The 20,286-nt window shown below is 33.3% G+C and overlaps 2 protein-coding genes across 4 annotated transcripts; both read left to right on the top strand.

Annotated features, from left to right (window-relative positions):
• Positions 1-3,998, top strand: LOC106306760 (somatic embryogenesis receptor kinase 4-like). Of its 2 annotated transcripts, none has more exons than XM_013743496.1 (11): positions 1-498; positions 583-718; positions 804-875; positions 1,167-1,310; positions 1,530-1,598; positions 1,707-1,778; positions 1,858-1,931; positions 2,459-2,545; positions 2,630-2,971; positions 3,099-3,493; positions 3,583-3,998. In XM_013743496.1, the coding sequence occupies exons 1-11, from the start codon at positions 390-392 to the stop codon at positions 3,895-3,897; spliced, it is 1,815 nt and encodes a 604-aa protein (XP_013598950.1). In that variant the 5' UTR covers positions 1-389; the 3' UTR covers positions 3,898-3,998. The 2 variants fall into 2 exon arrangements, with proteins under 2 accessions (XP_013598950.1, XP_013598949.1); XM_013743495.1 differs by having other exon boundaries at positions 2-498; positions 2,417-2,545.
• A 3,574-nt stretch (positions 3,999-7,572) lies between these two features.
• LOC106302269 (MADS-box transcription factor ANR1) lies at positions 7,573-19,611 on the top strand. Of its 2 annotated transcripts, XM_013738811.1 has the most exons (9): positions 7,573-7,637; positions 7,813-7,997; positions 11,018-11,096; positions 13,622-13,683; positions 14,311-14,410; positions 18,903-18,944; positions 19,054-19,137; positions 19,219-19,358; positions 19,445-19,611. In XM_013738811.1, the coding sequence occupies exons 2-9, from the start codon at positions 7,813-7,815 to the stop codon at positions 19,458-19,460; spliced, it is 708 nt and encodes a 235-aa protein (XP_013594265.1). In that variant the 5' UTR covers positions 7,573-7,637; the 3' UTR covers positions 19,461-19,611. The 2 variants fall into 2 exon arrangements, with proteins under 2 accessions (XP_013594265.1, XP_013594266.1); XM_013738812.1 differs by lacking the exon at positions 19,445-19,611 and having other exon boundaries at positions 19,219-19,362.
• The last annotated feature ends 675 nt before the right edge of the window (positions 19,612-20,286 follow it).

The raw sequence follows: 20,286 nt of genomic DNA, 5'->3' as shown, positions 1-20,286 counted from the left end.
CCTGATTAAACGAGGTACATGGGAGAAAGATATGACATCAAAATAGGAGCTAAAGTGATAAATTAGAGTTTGGAGGGTATTTGAACATTTGATCCTAATTTCAGGCTTGTTCAGATTTTGACACACTCTCTTTGAGACTAGAGTTTGCTTCTTCGCCTTGCTTAGCTTTCGCCATCAGTCTGAGGAAGAAAATTCTCCGTCTTTGACAAATCAATACCCATTTCTTCTCCACAGAAATGGGGTCCACGGTCAGCACCCCCAGAATCCAATTTTGGGTTTATCTCAAAACTGGTCAAAGGCCGAATACGCGTAGAGGGAAGACCCTTTTCTCTAATAATTACTTCTTCTTCGTCAACGGTGGAAGTAATTAGCCGATTCGCAGTCCTCTCATGGGTTTTGCTTTTGGTAAAATGGAACAACAAGGGCCATCGCTCCGTAGCTTGATTTCCCTGATTCTACTCTTCGTTTTGCTTCTCAGAGCCGCCGGAAACCCAGAAGGTTCTTCCTCTCTTGAATTGAATTAGCGTAAAGCTTATGACTTTTCACATAATAACTTGTAGGGGGTTATTATGCATACAACAGGGGATGCCTTATATGAGCTGAAAAAGAGTTTAGTTGATGATCCTAACAATGTACTCCAAAGCTGGGATGCTACTCTTGTCTCTCCATGTACTTGGTTTCATATTACTTGCAATAGCGAGAATAGTGTTATTCGTGTGTAAGTAGTAATCCTGTTGCTCGTTTCTATGTGAAATGATTCAAGCCTTTTTTTTGGTAATCTACTGCTTCATGTTTTCTCTCAGTGACTTGGGGAATGCAAATCTATCTGGACAACTCGTGCCACAGCTTCGTCATCTTCCAAGCTTGCAGTACTTGTACGTCATCTTTATTTTTACTTCCAATTCATGAACAGATAAACACCTAGAACCGGTGGCATTATAAAATTATGATACTGCTGCGATATGTTCACAAAATAGAGGTTGCACTCTCATGTATCTAAGCTCTGAAAATTATTATTTAATGTTCCAAATTACAGGGTATCTTGTTTGGTACATACTGCATTATGTTTTCTGTAAGATGGATATTTGGTAAAGTAGTTTCAGAGGTTTCCAATCTAAGGATTCTTCTGTCGCCTAAAATATAAACTAAGCAAAGCTGAGTGACAGGGAGCTTTATAGCAATAACATTACTGGGGGAATACCTGAAGAGCTTGGAGACTTGGCGGAACTGGTGAGCTTGGATCTTTACATGAACAAAATAAGCGGACCAATCCCGTCGTCTCTTGGCAAACTAGAGAAACTCAAGTTCCTGTATGTACCTAAAAAATCTTTCTTTATGCCGCTTCATTTATTTTATCGACTGAAAGACTGGCGAATCTCATCTAATCACAAGTAGACTGATGCTATTTTTTTTTCAAATGTGCATTGCCCTTTAAGTCTTATGCAGTTGGATAGATTTCAAAAGAGTACTAGCTTATGTTTGTCATCTTGAACTCTTTACTGATATGGTATCCTACTCTATGTGATTAGGCGTCTTAATAACAACAAGTTATCTGGAGAAATTCCAAGGTCTTTGACTAATGTGTCACTGCAAGTTCTGTGAGTGTAATTTCGTCTCTCTTGAATTGTTCTGTGCATCTTTGTTGGTGTATTTTTGTGTTATGAAAAGAAAAGAAAAAAAAAGAAACATATCATTCTAAAATGCAGGGATATCGCAAACAATGGACTCAGTGGAGATATTCCTGTTAATGGTTCCTTCACACTGTTCACTCCTATTAGGTTTTCCTTCTTGTCCCTAATTTCATTGTCCATGGGCTGGTTACAGTGAGTTACTGAATTGTCTGAAAATCATCTGCAGTTTTGCCAATAATAGTTTAAGGCCGCTTCCTGATCCTCCATCTACTTCTAACTCTCCTCCTCAACCACCACCAGGTTTGCATTTGGTTGATATTTCATGTTTATGTGACTTTTTCCTTATAGAAATAAATGTTGTTATGTAGTTGACATGTCACATATCTTTACTAGGACTAATAATCTGCAAATGAGGAACGCCTCTCTTTTCTATGACTGATATTAGTTTCCAGTTACTAGAGTTTAATTTGACAGCTTGATAGTAGCAATCACGGATATTGCTGAAAAGTATTCAAAAGTTCGTATAACTGTGGACTTGCTAGTTGGTTTAGAAAAGAAGGGTTGATAAACGCTGTTGAATAATTGTGGGTAACACAGGACATGAAGATCTATTTGACTCTTTTGCAGCCTTTTGATCTAAAAAAATATATTATCTCTTTCACATTTGTTGAAACGTTAGTCATGGTTGATGGAATCAAAGGTTTCCTCATAGAAACTATTCAATGCGTCAGGTAACTGCGAATGGTTTGTATTATGAAAACTTTGTGTTTACTTAATACCCTCAGGGAAGAAAACGACTACATCAATAGCAATTGGAGCTGCTGCAGGTGCAGCAATTCTTTGTGCTGGTCCAGCCATAGCGCTTGCTTGGTGGCTGAGAAGTAAAGCACAGGACCGCTTTGTTGATATACCTGGTTTGTCAACTATCTTCATCTCTTTTTCCGATTGAAGCTTCCTTGGTTAACTTTAATTCTGTTTTGGTGAACTATATTTTGCAGGTGAAGAAGACCCAGAGGTTCACTTAGGACAACTCAGAAGGTTTTCCTTGCGTGAACTGCTAGTTGCTACAGATAACTTTAGCAACAAAAATGTATTGGGTAGAGGCGGTTTTGGTAAAGTGTATAAAGGACGTTTGGCCAATGGCAAGCTAGTGGCTGTGAAAAGGCTAAAAGAAGAACGTACCATGGGTGGGGAACTTCAGTTCCAGACCGAAGTTGAGATGATTAGTTTGGCCGTTCATAGGAACTTGCTTCGGCTTCATGGATTTTGCATGACACCTACTGAAAGATTGCTCGTTTATCCCTACATGTCTAATGGAAGTGTTGCTTCTTGTTTGAGAGGTAACTTACTCTCTCCCTCTCTCTTGTAAGAATTGTTATTATTCCTTCCAGTTTTTTCAACCGTAATATAGTTTTATTTTTGAATTGTATTGATTGGTAAGAAAATCTTTCATTTTTCCTTTGTTAGAAAGTCATGAAGGCAATCCAGCACTTGATTGGCCAAAAAGAAAGCATATTGCTCTGGGAGCAGCAAGGGGTCTTGCTTATTTACATGATCACTGCGACCAAAAAATCATTCACCGGGATGTGAAAGCTGCGAACATATTGTTAGATGAAAACTTTGAAGCTGTGGTTGGAGATTTTGGGCTCGCAAAGCTCATGAATTATAACGAGTCCCATGTGACAACTGCCGTACGCGGTACAATTGGCCATATAGCCCCTGAGTATCTTTCCACTGGAAAATCTTCTGAGAAAACTGATGTTTTTGGGTATGGTGTGATGCTTCTCGAGCTCATCACCGGACAAAAGGCTTTCGATCTTGCTCGGCTTGCAAATGATGATGATATCATGTTACTCGACTGGGTATATCTCATGGTTTTCTTTCATCTTTTTAGTACAAGATGATCATTTTTTACACTGATGAAGAATGATTTCGTTTCATGGGTGACTAGGTGAAAGAGGTTCTGAAAGAGAAGAAGTTGGAAAGTCTTGTGGATGCGGGGCTCGAAGGAAAGTACGTGGATAAAGAAGTGGAGCAGCTGATCCAAATGGCTCTGCTCTGCACTCAAAGTTCTTCGTTGGAACGTCCCAATATGTCAGAAGTGGTGAGAATGCTTGAAGGAGATGGTTTAGCTGAGAAATGGGAAGAATGGGAAAAGGAGGAGATGCTGACAAATGATTTTAACTATCCTCATGCTGACATTAACTGGCTCATTCCAGAATCCCTCTCCCACATCGAAAACGATTACCCTTCAGGACCAAGATAACTTCCTCTTTTAGAAAAGGCCATGCGGGTTCTTTACTAAGTGTAGATAAGAACAATATGTTTACAATTCAATGAAAAAAACACCGACTGTTTTGTTTCTTAGCCCAAAAAAATCTCTAATAGTATTATTTGATAAATCAAATTTCTACGAAGTACATTGAAACTTCTATAAATTAATAATGTTGGGACTACACCAAAACTATAATTTTTTTATTAATTTATAGATATATTAATTTATCGATATACTAATTGAACCAAAAACTCAATTTGAGATTATAAAATTATATTATTTTATAGAGATTTTTAGTGTATATTAATTTATAGAGTATTAATTTAAAGAGGTTATACTATATATTTATTTTCACAATGGAGAACTTTTAAATACACAAAATTAATTTGACTAGTTGCAATTAGTAATTTTTAGTCTTCTTTTTAATTAAAAACATTATTTCAATTTTTTAGAAATAAAAATAAATAAATATAGAGCATCTCAAAAATAGCTTATATCTAAATGAATATGAGTTTGAAAGTCTTTTTTCATTTTTAGAAATTGCACATGTGTTAAGTTCTTGTGAGTCTAATAATATAAGGGAAACAGATGAATTAAAGTTAATTTATGAATTAATTTTATTTTTAAAATATTTTTTGTTGGAGATAATTAATTCATGAAGTCGTTCTTCATTCATGTTTAGAGCAAGACGTCAACCTTATTTTCATGTTGATTAGACGATTTTCTGTTTCTGAACTGCGTTTTCTTTATGTCTCCAGATACAATGGATAACTTATACTAATTGGAGATCTTTTTATATTTCAAAAATTTAACTTAATCTCTGGCTACATATAATATAAAAAGATTCTTAAGCTTGGGTTTAGTGTTTGAAGGTTTTAAGTATTTGTAAAAGAACATATATCTCAAGAAAAAGTTATTTAGTGTGTCCACTTGAAAATTCAAGAAAGTACTTCAATTACATTATATTCACTTATTGAAAAGAGGAGCTTCAATATAACTGTAAAAAGTACTTTAATTACATAAATCAAAATTTTCAATTTTAGGGTATATTTGAGGTTAGGCTCAGTTACGTAAAAGATAAGGTTGAGTTATGTAAATGATAAAGTTGAGTTATAATAATTACAAAATATAAAGTTGTCTGAGTTACAACCGTTATATAGCATAAATCAAATACAAAATACATGTTCATGAATAGTAAATCATTTGAACTGCATGAACATATCAAAGCTTTCATTGAGGTTCTCTGATGCCACATGAACCTGTATACCCTGAATATTTGCATCGCATATCCCATCGAAAGTTAGACCAAGTGCTAGTAACTTGACAAACTTTAATGAATACACCTCACAGTCGCCAGCTAGGATATTTTGTGGGATGTATTTGCTTTTCCTCCTTCGGAACGCAAACAGATTGTAGCTAGGTTTTCAGACATGGGCATGAACTAAATCATTCATTATTGCAAGGATCATTTGCGTAAATGGCCTAAATGCATCTAGAATTTTCTGTTCACTTTCGAGGGTTACATGTCCAATGATGGGATCGTAGCAATCAATTTTTTCCTTCAGAAGGTCCACGTGAAACGCAAACCAATGACCGCATCCAGTTTGATGAACTCCGTACACGTGATCCACATCACCACTTTTTGTTTGTTGATAAGGCTACGGGAATCCTGCCGTTTACTAATTCCTCATACCCAACCCAATATCTTTGAATTTGAACAGCTTTGGTTTCATGTTGAACTGCTTATAATGGTGACACCATAATCCAACAAACTAAGTATCCAAAAAGGCAATACACTTGTTGTTGAATGGGTTGGGATCTCGCATTGACCTTTTTATGAGGACTCTCATATAAGCAGCAACATGCTGTACTAATATAATTAAGTCAGCCGCAAGGTATCTCATATAAGCCCCACATAATATATAACTCGACATAAAGTAGACTTAAACCTACATAACTCAGGCGTACGAAATCGCAAGTCAGCCCCAGATAATATATAACACAAACATAAAGTATACTTGCATTATCAAACAACCATCCATACTTTTTGACTGTCCAGAAGCTCTCTCAGTGATGAGGATTTTGTAGAACTCAATATCCTCATGACACCTTAGAAGTGGAATGTCCCTAACAATTAAACACAAGTCAGTATAGGCAAATATTGTCGTATCAACACATGGTTTAAAGGGTCATAATTGAATGTCCTTAGGAGATCCATAAGTTTATCCAATTTTGTTGGATCAGAAGGTGCGAGAGGATCATAGATTGCTGGTGAAGGTTCATAATTCTTCCTCATGCATGTCGTTCCATTGTCTCCAATGGAGAACATATTCTGGCCTTACTGCAAACCCATATGGAGATAATTGAACACTTGACTGCCAATAAGACTTAATTCTCGCAGACCTAATCCTTTCCTCTTCGTCGCTGTCAGAATCCGGCAAAATTTTGTTTTGTTGCGCAATAAAATCGTCGGTGACATCCTTGAGCTCACTATCATTTGCAACCTGTTTCTTCTTTGCAACGTGTATTCTTATTTTAGGGATCATTGTTCTAAACGTCATTGCCTTTATGATTCCTCGTTGTCCTTCTTAAAGCATCGGCTTCCTATTTTTTCAACTGCTTGTGCTTTGTTTTAAATGAGATGCATCTTTCTTTTTTTTTGACATAGCTTTCTGTTTTATTAATTCAGCTTCCTGCTTTTTTGCATCGGCCGCCGCTGAGTCCACTTGGTTCAGCTTTTACCTAGCCCTCAAGTCGCGTCTAACTAGGTCCTTGACAGAAAAAATAGTAACAAAATCAACTGGGTCCTTAGCATCGGCATTACCAAACTCCTTAGCCAAATTCTTATTCAAATCAGTGGTTTTGATTTTTTTGACCTTTGAGTTGCCTCTTCCTTCTTTCGATTACGGTTTACTAACGTGAAACAACTATTAGTGACGTGGATTAGTTAATCAGTTTTTAATTATAAATAATCTCAATTAGAAAAATTTAATCAATGGTGTTTATTGTATTTTTTTTAGGGACTAGGAATTATTTGAGTATTTTTTAAAAGATGTATGCTATGAGAGTCATTTAATAACTTTTTATGTTATTTAAGTAAATTTCTCTCAAAGTATCTTTAGAGTTTGAAAAGGTGTATTAGAAATGCAAAATTTCCTATGGTGTAATTATAAATTTGAAAAGTGTTCTATAATATAATATTCTGAAATAAAAATTGTGGAGAAAGACTACATCATCGGACAACAGTGCAAGTACAGCACCAACTCTGCCAAAAGCCAAATAAAGACATCTCTCAAATATCCACGTGTCCATCATCTATTGTTTGCTTCAATACCACTTTGTTTCATCGCCCCATGATTCGTGGGTTTATATCTGAGCGTCCGAGGATATTTTAAGCTCACGCGCTCCTGTCTACATTTGACTCTACTCGCTCTTCACATGCTTGCCAGAATCTTCGCCTCGCGATCTTAACAAGTTACGAGGTCAAAGATTTATGACCCAATCAGACTTGCCAGTATAAAAGCGAGTACGAAGGGTTTTTATACTCGCGCAATAGAGACCTTACTAAACTGCTGATTGTAATAATACCAGCAGTGGTTTTGTCCTCAATCCGCTCTCTTGCCATATATACACAGAGAAAACTCAGAAGGCATATTTTTTGAAGAAAAAAACAAAGAAGCTTCTCGTCTTCCTCTGCCTTCTTTCCTTATATTGGAAAAAACCCTAATCAAGTAAGTCAAATCTTCACGAGTACATATACATATAATTTCAATACAACTAATCAGGAAACCTAGCTATAAAAGAGAACAAATCTAAAGTAAGGTTTGAATCAGGAAGATCATCTAGATTTGATCATTTTTGACATTAACGATGTGCATACTTCTTGAAATTGGTGATGCACATTAGATGGGGAGAGGGAAGATAGTTATAAGAAGGATCGATGATTCGACAAGTCGACAAGTGACTTTCTCCAAGAGAAGAAGTGGGTTGCTTAAGAAGGCTAAAGAGTTATCAATTCTTTGTGATGCTGAAGTTGGTGTTATTATTTTCTCTAGCACGGGCAAGCTCTACGACTTCGCAAGCAATTCAAGGTCAGCTTCTTAATAATAAAAACTATCTTGTTGTCTTTATTTCTAATTTTTTGCTTTGAGTTGCATTTACTTGCCTGTTAGATTCCTTACTTGTCTTTATTGCGGTTCATTATGCGAAGACATGTGTATGTAAACAAATTTTTTACTCATGACCATGTCTCATCTCTTCATACTAGTATGTCAACAGGGTTACAGTATATGTTTTAAGGGATACGAAGAGCTCTTTCGTGGAATATTTTATATTTGTTTCTTCGTTATAAAACATGTTTTTTAAAGTATAGAACATGTTTTCTCATCTTTAGACTCGGTCTACCTTATTATACTATACTTTGTCCTTATTGATTTGAGTCCAGCCTATTAATATTCGCTTAGGTAATATGACTTGGATACTCTTAATTGACTTAAATGATTTTACTTCACTCATATATTCAAACAAGTAATATATTTGAGTCTGAGTATGTAGCAAGCTCATCAAGATCACAGTTGGTTTTTCACGTCGTGCTAATATAAGTCTAAAATTATAGTAAGAACATATACAGATCAAAGTTTTTGACTTTTGCTTCCTCGTTCAGTGGTATAAGAATTTAGATTTGAATTGTTTATATCGTATTATTTTGCAATTTAATTTTTTTTTCTGGTTAAGTATTTCCATTGTATGTGTGTTAAATTAAAATTTGTGAACTATGAAAGCTTATTTTGTGCCTTTCCATATAACATAGAACGAATATCATTTGATTTTTTGTTTTATTATTAGGTATATAGAATTGCATTATGCAGTTTCATGTTAAGTATGTAGCTAATGTATTGTAAGGACTAAGACCACGTATTTTATTGAATTTCTCGTTGATTAAAAATGCAAAAATAGGACGGAACTAAACATTTATCAATCATCATTTACATTAAACAAAAAATATATGAGAAAAAACTATTTGTTTATCTTCCATGCATATTGGATTCAGTCCTTAAATATCTAAACCGAAATCGTAATCAAACCCATAGAAATCCCTCAAAAAGGCATCCAAGACATTTATTATTTTGAAATTTGTTTACTCTTGAAGTTAAGATCTACGTTGCATGGAAGCTCGTTTCCATCTTCTTTTAACTAAGGCTTATAGAGAACACATTTCTAACGGGAAACATAATAAAATTTTCCTTTAAAAAAGGTATATAAAATAAATAATTAAGAAATATGAGATTAGATCAAATTTGATTCGTTAGGATAAATAAAGATCAATTTGACTCATTAGAGGTTATTAACTCTAGGAAGGATACCTAGGTTTGAGGATCTAAAAATTAGATTTGAAAACAGTTTTTGGTGGAGGTGAAAAAAAATGAGAATGATTTTTTAATATATATATATATATATATATATATATTGTATTTTAACATGATGATTGTTATCTGTAAACTATTTAAGATTTGTATATTGGATTTATGTTGATTTAAACATTTTGCTTTTTCTTTTAAAATATGTGTTTGATGTTTTATATATTGTATTTATTAATTACTATTATTTTATATGTAGTTATTTTGATTTTTTTTTAAATCCATTCTTATATATTTTAAATATTGTTTCTACGTTTCCGCTTCCATAAAATTCAGGTTAAATTTTCTAGGGAAAACTGTTTTTTTAGAGCAAAAAAACAGTAATTATGTCCCTTAGACTAATCTATATTTTGTGTCATATTTTCCTATAATACCCTTTAATATTTATGAAAATAATTTTAATAAATAGTTCTACAAACAAAAAAAATTTGGAAAAATAGTAACATTTGTTAAAATACCTTTATGAACTTAATGGTATATTTTCTAGTTATAAAAAAGTTAAAATTATAAATTTCAGATTATGTTCTAAAAAAAATAGAAATGACATTCTACGAAGTAGAAAAACGAAATCTACTTTTTTCATTAAATCTACAATGTTTAGAATACGTGATCTACGTAAATAGGAGTATTCTACAAATATGTAGAATACACATTCCGCGCTTAACCTACCATTCTAAAATTCTTAGAAATCAAAATCTACACATTAATCTAATTCTAAAACATGTAGAAACCGACTTCTACAGATTTACTATAAATCTAAAACATGTAGAAATCAAATTCTAAACATTACTATAATTCTAAAAAACTGTAGAAACTGATTTCTACATATTAGTTGTATTCTACGGATAAGAAATCAGTTCCTAAAAATATGGAAACAAAATATTTGAGAATATTCACTTTTATATTTTCTAAAAAAAACCGATTTTTTAAAATAAAAAAAAATGATTTGGGATTCTTTCCTCGGCACGGGATCGATCGATCTATTCTTACAGATCGGTCGATCTGTGTAAATCGACCTTCGCCGATCGAGTGAAATGGACCAGGTCGATCAGTATATATTTCGCGTTTTTTTTTTGTTCTGAATAATGATCGGGATCGATCGATCCACTATAACTTGTAAAGTAGGATCGATCGATCCCCTTTGTCGAACTCAATATATATCTTTTAAAAAAAATTACAATTTTAAGGGCATTACTGCCATTTTGGAAAAAAATAGTCTAATAGGACATAAAGTAGTATAAATTAGTCTAAATGGACATAGTTACCATTTTTTTGCTCTAAAAAACAGATTTCCCCATTTTCTAACATTTTATGTATAGTAAGTAATTTAGAATAGCATTCATTTGGCATTATTACTATTATGATTGTTACTATTATTGTTAATATTGGTATGGAAAACCATGTATTTTTAAATCTTAACACCTTAAACTTTGTTTACAACTTTACGTTTTTAGTAGTAGCACAGATATTTTATATTTCTATGTATGAAATGTTTCTGTAAGTGTTCAAATTTAATAAATTCACTAGAATAAAAGTTAATACATGATTAATAAGACTTGTATCTATTTCATGTAATATTGAGGTTTTAATTTTACAGTCTGCTTACATAATCGATGACCTTTTTTAGTAATTTTTTAAATGTTAATATATTATTCATATAATTTTATTATTTATTTCTTCTGGAATATGTTTAGTATGAAAAGTATCATTGGGCGGTACAACAAAGTAAAAGAGGAGCAGCATCAACTACTGAATCATGCCTCAGAGATAAAGGTATTTCTAAAAGAAACAGAATTTATTATTTTCTTTGTCAATTATAATTTGTCTCACTAGGACTTCCATAAAATAGTACCTTTACAGTTTTTCACTTTTACATGAAATAGTTTCTGAAATGGGTGACTTTCAAAATCGTATCCTGAAAATGTTTATAATTCACAGCAAATACAACTATACATTCTTATGTATTATATTCTGAAATAGCATTCTGAATTTGCTCGACTGATCCGGCATGGCAATATAATTGTGAACTCATCCCTGCAGGCATTTCGAAACAAATTCTAATAGTAGTACACCAGTTTGAAAATAGGGTTTTGAAAACTGGAATTTGGATTCCTAAAAAATAAGTTTACATTTTTCACATGTATCAAATTTGTAAAATTACGAAAATCTTACAAATGTACCTCAATTATACATATAAATTTGTATGCTTACCAAAAAGGTGAACCGAAATTAAAATCATTTTTTTGATAAAAATGTATATTATATCATAAACTTCTCGTGAAAAAATACTATTACATATCATGATATCAATAGTTTTACATTAAGTTAGTTCAAATATTATTAAAAAAACTTAAGATTTAATAAAATTTAACTGTTGTTAGCTCAATTGAAAACGTACCGAAATAAAGTTCACAAGTAAATGTCAAAACCTCATGAGAATCTTTTTTTGTTTTTGTATAGTAAATGTCATATTAGAACATTTAAAAAAAATTTCCCCGCCAAACTTCAACCTTAATTTGTAAACGATTGAATGCAGCTTTGTCTATGTTTTTTTTTTCTTTTGATAATATAATTAATGTTTTTTTTGTCAGAAGTAAAATCTAAGTATTAGTCAAATTTGAAGTGGTATGGATAACAAGACTGGTATATAGTTAAGGTTGTTAATTTCGATCGTTAACTGAAAGAATAAAATATTAATACAATTATATGCTCATGATTCTCAGCATATTGTTTCAACTAAACGCTTTGTTTTACACCCAAAAAAAACTAAACGTTTTGTTTGTCTATTGTTCGAGAAAGCGAACTTCTTTTTTTCAAGAAGTATTCGAATTAGTTCGTCTGGTTGTTTTACATGTTTAAAGTTATATTTCTCATTTATTTGAATTGAACATACACATGATTGGTTGGCTATAAAAATCATAAGCAAATGAAATTTGCAGTTTGAACTATAAAAAATAAATATTGATATGGCCAGTGCGGAGGCAAAAATTTTTTTTTGTCAAAGTAATAATATGATTTATAATATTATCGTTTCTTATAAAGTAATGTAGTATAGATGATTTTATCTTTATACAAATGTTTTCTTTCTGATTTTTAACGTTTTTTATATAAAAGGTAGGGGTGGGCGTTCGGATACCCGTTCGGATTTGGGTCGGATATTTTGGATTTTCGGGTATTTCGGTATAGGGATAGAGAACCCGTTCGGGTATTTCTATACTTCGGGTTGGGTTCGGGTATTTTTAGTTCGGGTTTGGTTATTTTGAATCGGGTTCGGATATTTAGATTTTTTAAATTTTTTTTTTTTTTTTTCATTTTTTAAGTTTCCTGTATTTAAAAATATAGACTTCACTTAACTGATTTTTTATTTTTTATAGAATGGATGATTAATAGGTTTGGAAATAATATTTCAATAGCAATAGATATTAATTTGGGTATTGTTTTTAAACTTTGAATTTAACTTTTGTTAATACATAAAACAAAAAGTTTGACATGCATTTAAATTGAATATCAAATCATTTTCTCCATAATTATATATATATATACTTTGATCTTAAAGTATGTGTAACATCAATATAAATATTAAAAAAAAAGAGATGTAAATTAGAAATATAAGGGTAGTATATATATATATGTTCGGTTATCTTCGGATATCTATTCGGGTTCGGATATTACCCGTTCGAGTTCGGATATCCAATCTCTCCTAACTTAATACCCGTTCGGGCATTTTGCTACTTCGGTTCGGATTTCGGTTCGGGTTTTTCGGGTCGGGTTCGGGTGCGGCTTCGGGTATCGGGTAAAGTGCCCACCCCTAATAAAAGGGTAAAACATGAAAATTTCAGTGCATAAAGCACAAAGATTATGAAATGACAGAAAAACTTGAAAGTAAAATTAATAATAATTAAAATTCTGTCTATAACTAGAAAAGAAACTAAAATATGTGGTCAAACCAGAACAAGTCAGCTCTGGTGGTAAAAGAGTTACGGCTGTAACTTCCGCCACCCGGATTCGATTCGCGCTAGGAGAGACTATTTACATTGCTTGGGTTCTCGGCAAAGAGGTGAAAAACACATTTTTTTTCACCAAAAAAAATATGTGGTCAAATGGTTAAAAGGTATATTATGTTATTACTTTTATGTGTGTGTTTTTATCAAAATTAATTTTATGTGTTAATGGATAAATATACAGCTTCAGATTTTTATGTGGTGTCAAGATAGCCCTTCAAACTCTATATTATAGCCACGGCCCCTTTAGTATATTTATTTATATCAACATCTATAGTTTTCTCTTCATGTTACTAGTTTTGGCAAAGAGAGGTTGCGACTTTGCAGCAACAGCTCCGTTATCTACAACAATGCCACAGGTAAAAGCTCTTGTCCCATATAAAGTAAATAACATAAACTGAGTGTTATGGTGATTATGAGATTAGTATAAGGGGAAAAGTATTATACACGACAAATTGTGTAAACCAAAACGAACACAAAAATATATGGGTGATTTAATGCAATTTTGGCTCACCGTCGTCTAATCCGGTACTTTCTTCTTTTATTATTATTATTTTAATTTTTGGCACTGATTAAACTTTGATAATCACAAATCCCTCAATTCTTTTTCAAAATTCACATTCATATAGAAAACCGTATGGCATCAACTACTATGATTAAACCCAGTCTCTTATTTGGGGTTCTTATCTTATGATTTGACATTTTTTTCTTACACTTTTCGACTAAGAGACGTCTCTTATATCTCTTATTTAAAATACGGTTCTTAGTTTTTCTTAGTTAAAAGCTAAGAACCGTCTCTTAGCCGAATATAAGAACTCCAGTTAAGAGACCGAGGTTAATCATGGCCTAAAAGACCAATGATACAAGAAATTCACTTTAAAAAAATTGTAAACAAAAAAAAATTAGAACTCTACAAAATATAACTATTAAAAGAAACTATATTCCACTACCTAAAGCTAACAATTTTTAATTAACATAAAATGCAGGAAACTTATAGGAGAAGAACTTTCTGGAATGAATGCTAATGATCTACAAAACCTTGAAGACCAGCTAGAAAAAAGTCTAAAAGGTGTTCGTCTAAAAAAGGTAATATGCATTATTTTGTCCAAAGGCTATTGGTGATCTTTCTTTTATTTTCACATTTCTGAGTGTCGAGATCTTTTGTAGTTGTAAAACGGATTCTTAGAATGATAGTGTCATGCCCATTTTTTACTCAAAATATACGTCATGTATTCACATTGTCTTCATCCACAAAAAACACTTAAAAATGCCAGTGCAATCTTATTTTAAGGATTGAATCCAAATTTTTTACAAAACTGTACTAAAACGAATAGGAAACAATTAAAGAAAAGTATCAAGTTTTAAAATAAAAAAACTTAAATAAAACTCAACAACCAAAACACGCAACACCATACCATGCCGACTACTCCTGCACTTCCTTGGACTCACCTGAAAAGAAAAGAGAGGTGAGTATTTCGACAAATACGCAGTGTCTGAAGCTCTTGAAATCAATCACCAACAATCATCACACAACATAGCATAAGTATTAACTAGAAAATCTAATAAATCAATAGCAAACAGCAAAAAACGAAGATAAATTCCGACGGTGCCAACATGAACACCTAAATAGGTACCCACGTTCTTCATGTTGTGGCATGAGAGCTCACCACCTAAATCGGTACTCGTAATTTCAATGCATTCACGCAATCACGGTACCGACACCGGTTCACGCGTGATCCGCCACCAAATTATCAACTCCATACACAAACACGCTTCATGTCCGCTCCGGCGATGTATCATGCCACTTAATTTTGTGTCATAAAGGTCTATATGAAATTCTAACAACATCAAGGCATGCTCAATTATCTCTTAACCTGGCTATGTTAGGCTCTTTAACTATTGTTGTAGCTCACCATATGTATTCCATTCCCCCTTATCCATATCTAGTTACCGACTATACTACACAATTATCATTGTTCACACATCAACAAGAAACGATGCAAAGCAGGAGAAGTACTTATCTACATTATGTTGCACCGGCACCACATAGGCCTTTAGCATTTCTCTAACTTCTATACACCACCCACACAGGTCGTATTCACAAACAACACAATCATCTCACACAATTCCTCAAACATCATTCAACCATATTCATTTTAACAACCTAGCAATATATCTATTTCTTTCACACAACAACCATCATATATATTATATGTTTTAGTATATATATATCTAGACAAATCAAGTACATGTATGCTAATAGATACATGTAGGTATGAAGGATCCACTTAGAAACTTCTACCTTGACGAGTTAATGATAAAAGGAGATAGAGATGGCAACAAGCCCTCACCTTATCCTAGATCTGCTAGTTGAAATATGAAATGATGTAGACCTGTGTTCTACGTCTCCTCACGAACCAGATCTACAAGTAATACGGTTGGTTTTTACCCAAACCCTAGATTAGAGACCTAGAAGAAGAAAGACACAAAGAAGAACAAAGAGATAGTGATTAGGGTTTCCTTACCCTCATCAGTAGCTGGATCTAGAAGAAAAGAGCAGAAGACAAAAAAAAACTACGAGAAGGAATCGATACACGACAAGATCTCCTCACTTCACGGTGGCTGGCGGTTCTCCTCCGTTGTCGGCTAGTGGCTCTTCAATCGGGCAGGGTTTCGCTATGTTTTCTCTCTATAAAGAAATACCTAAGAAGAAGAAGAAGGGAAAACCATATGATTTTTTTTACACGGACCATAACATCATGGGCCTCTTCATTAATGATTCGGCTTGGGACCGGGATGTCACATATAAACTACAAAGGCAGTGCTTTATTTACAAGCCTCTCATACATACAAATGGTCGTCATACATACGTCATTGATCGAGTATCGTTTGATGTAAATGGAAAGGATCACTCTTTGTTCGCTCTTGACAAAGCCAAAGTTCGTATACATGTCCTTGTCTACGTAGATGATCTCATCATAACAAGTAACATCTCCTCTGAAATCAATAAGTTCAAAGACTATTTGAGTACATGTTTCAAAATGAAAGATTTGGGCATTTTTTGGTATTTTGTTGGCTTAGAAGTCGCATATAGTCCTACATAAATGTATCTATGTCAACATAAATATTCACTTTATATCATCTCTAAAACAAAACTGTTGGGCGTGAAGCCATCTACATTTTCACTTGAGCAGAACCACAAGTTACTCAACGATGATGGTGATATTATGGATGGACCACATCGGTATCATCATCTCATTTGACGGCTTATTTTCTTAAGTACCACCACACCGGAGATAATCTATGTCATCCATGTTCTTTCACAATTTATGAACAATCCAAATGAATTCTATTGGGAGACAGCTCTCTATGTGGTTATATCTTGAAAAACAGCCCGGGTCAAGGGATTCTACTTCAAGCAAACACAGAATTGTTACTCTCAGCTAGTGTGATTCAGATTGGGAAGCATGTCCAAACAAGTATGTATGACGACCATTTACAGCCAAGAGTTTTCTTCCCTAAGTTTATTTGGATTGTCGAGAGAAATATTTGAGTTAAATTTCAAAAAAAAAAAAAAAACCATTTAAAGCCAAGAGTTTTCTTCCCTGGTGGTAAGGTTTCAACCGTCCACATAGCTCTCTATCCTCAAGCACTACGATTTCATCTTCTACATCGAACCTCCAACTCTCATCTTCCACGTCATCTTTGTAGTTAAGCATTTCAATGGCAGAGGCAATAGCTAAGTGATAAGCTTGATAATGATCCAAAAATTTGGAGCTTAAGAGATAATTGACAATGGGATACAGTGTTTTTTGTCGGGTATGGCTGCTGAATTAAAGTAGTGAAATTATCGGCCAGCTTGGTTGGTGACTTTCCTTGTCTGTGACATCGTCCAAGGGCAGTAGGATCAGCTGGTGTCGTGGGAGCAATGAGATCCACTTAGAGTTTGTGGATCAAGCAAAGCGATAGGGAATCTTGTCTCATCATCGATTTCATTTTCATAGTTTTCCAAGGTCGGAACGGAAGATGCGCCAGTAGAGTCATCTTGAGAATCAACGAATGAAAGAGAGTGTTTTACATATTCCTCATGTGTTGTGAACTCAAGACGAGTTTCAATGTTGTTTGAGATAGGTTCTGCTCTGTTCATGTACATAGATATTCTCAACTGCATGAACACGTGTTTGATGCAAAATCAAAGTAGTCATCTTCCACAAATGCAGAAGTTCCACTCTGCAGGGAAGGCTGAGTTTGATCTGTTGCTAGAGAAACCGCAAAAGGGAACTATGTTTCAAAGAAAATGACGTCCCATTACTGAGATAACATGGGTCTAGAGGTTTTAAACATTCCATTTCTTTCCGAAAGGGTTGTCGAGATTCGAACTTGTCACCTCCATGTTTCTGATTGTAGATATATCAGGGACCGCCCATGGCTCTAAGATGATTCAACGTTTGGGGTTTTGTGTATATTGTTTTGTATGAAATTTTCCCTTTGAGGATTGTAGTGGGAGGGTTAATAAGATAACATGCTGCCAAGACGAAGTAACTCCAGAATTAAATAATTTGTGAGGCTTGGAAATGAAGACAACGCACCACGGTTAGAAGATGCAGATGCTTTGTTCCACACGACCATATTGTTGTGGAGTTCCTATGCATGCGGTTTCGTGGATGATCTCTTTTTTTCCAAAACACGCGGTCAAATAGAGAAATTCTGAGCCGTTCCTAGGATTTCAACTTAAAAATAATTGGTGATAAGCGGATTGACCCAAGTCTCTTATATGTTACTTAATCCTATCTTAATTAACTGATGTGTGATCTTTTCTCCAAACCCTCCCTCAAGATAATGACTCATTTAGCTATTGATGTCGACAAAATCTATCATACTCCTTCCAAAATAATGCTCTTTTCTAGGTATCTCGATGGATTTGAGTCTTTTTGGATCATAAATTAGTGAGATGATTGAGACAATTTTCGGGCTGGAGTAATGGGACATGGTGTGGACTGATTCTGATACCATAACATCCTTTTGTAGTTGTAATGAAGATCCTTAGTTGTTAAATTATAAATTTGGTGCCTTATATATATACAAGTCTGTCGTACATACAACGATGTAACCTAATAACGATAAAAAGGACAATGCCTAGGTCCACTACTGAGAATGTTTATTGTGATAGTTATCACTAACCTAAAATTTGTGATATCTATAGAAGTCAAAGAAGCTAAAATATTATATACTCTAAATATAAATGAATTTTTTCGAAGAACACTTGAAATACTTATGAATATAGAAAGGTTTTCTTCATTACTTTTTTCTTAATATTTTCTTCTCGCTTTACAAATTAATTATAGTGTGTGTGGAGTTATATACAAATTTGTATCCCAATCTTTAGAACTATCAACATATCTAGATAGTTATTTTATAAATGGTCTAGATAGTTATTTATAAGTTGTCTATATTGTGTCCCTTGGTTTCAGAAATATTTGGGATTTTGCCCAGTTTTGATTAATTGGATCATTGATCATAACTAAAGGTAGTCAAAAATCAAATTTAATTCAAGTCAATACCTTTTTCCTTTCTACAGGACCAACTTTTGATGGATCAAATTCGAGAACTCAACCTTAAGGTTTGTTAGTTAAATAACTAATAAAAATATGATATTATGGGATGATAAATAAACTGATACATTTCTTTTATTTTTTACCATAACTCTAAACTAGCCATGTTTCTTACAGGGACAAATTATCCAAAAGGAGAACCAAGAGCTACATAGTAGGGTAGATATCATGCGTAAAGAAAATATTAAACTGCAAAAGAAGGTGATACAAATAATTTTATAAAACAGAAAAGCCAGTCACATAAAATAAATATATTATGTTAACACATATAAACACTTGCAGTGTCAGGTTCATGGAAATCCAAATGCTATTGAAGGCAATTCAAGCGTAGATCGAGCAACCAATCGAAATGAAACATATGCACCACCGCAACTTCAACTCATACAACTACAACCTCCTAGAGAAAAATCAATTAAACTGGGGTAAGATTCTTCACTTACAGTAAATCTAAACTTATCCAAGATTATATTTACTAATATTAATGAATATGTTGGAATATTTGAACCAGGCTACAACTTATTTAGCAAAAAGTGTTGGAAAACTATCGATCTACAAATGAGGTCGTCTCTCCGGCGACTACTTCATGAAGTTTGTATATGATATGTATCGTTTCTCAAATTACATTTTAACCGAAAATATTTGATGTACATCATAAAAGAATGATGTGATGTGAATCCAAACACAATATACATTATAATTTCATCTTTTTCATTTTGTTATAAATGAAATTAACAAATTTTGTGAAAATGACATTTTTCACAAAGTTATATCAAATTAACCTAACTAGCACAAATTAAAAAGTTTCTTACTTTTGTACTCAAAAACATACCAAATATATTTGGACAATGGTTTGGAGTTCAAGTTTTACAAATATGGGCAACTACTTTATTCAAATTTTAGAGAAATTATGCGTGTGCATTAGCATACCTTGTGCGTAGTTATCAAAATTGAAGTTTATTTGGATTAATATATTTATCAAATTTTGATTTTATGAAATGCACAATATAGACAATATGTATTTTTTCTCCGACATTATAAGTTGAATAGAAAGATCCCCAATATATAAGGTGAAGAAACCAAGTCAAGGTTTGAAAAATTTGGTGTAATTATTATGGTGTATAACAAAATTAGGCATATGGTTGATCTAAACCTTGCTACCGCTTGTTTCAAGACTGTAAATAGAATCGGTGGATATGATTGGGTTAGTGGATTTAAACAAAAGAAAACGCATCTAGGATCCTCGAGACCATTGGCTGAACACGATACTTTGTCTTGTGGTGTAGACATGTATGCCTAACTCAGCGCTTCAGACTTGTTAGCGGAGGAGGATGTTACAAAATACTTCTAGAT

Source organism: Brassica oleracea, chromosome C7, assembly GCF_000695525.1.
Source record: "Brassica oleracea var. oleracea cultivar TO1000 chromosome C7, BOL, whole genome shotgun sequence".
In the NCBI taxonomy this organism is placed as follows: Eukaryota; Viridiplantae; Streptophyta; class Magnoliopsida; order Brassicales; family Brassicaceae; genus Brassica; species Brassica oleracea.
Note: the sequence above shows the minus strand (reverse complement) of the source record. Positions and strands in the feature narration are given on the sequence as shown.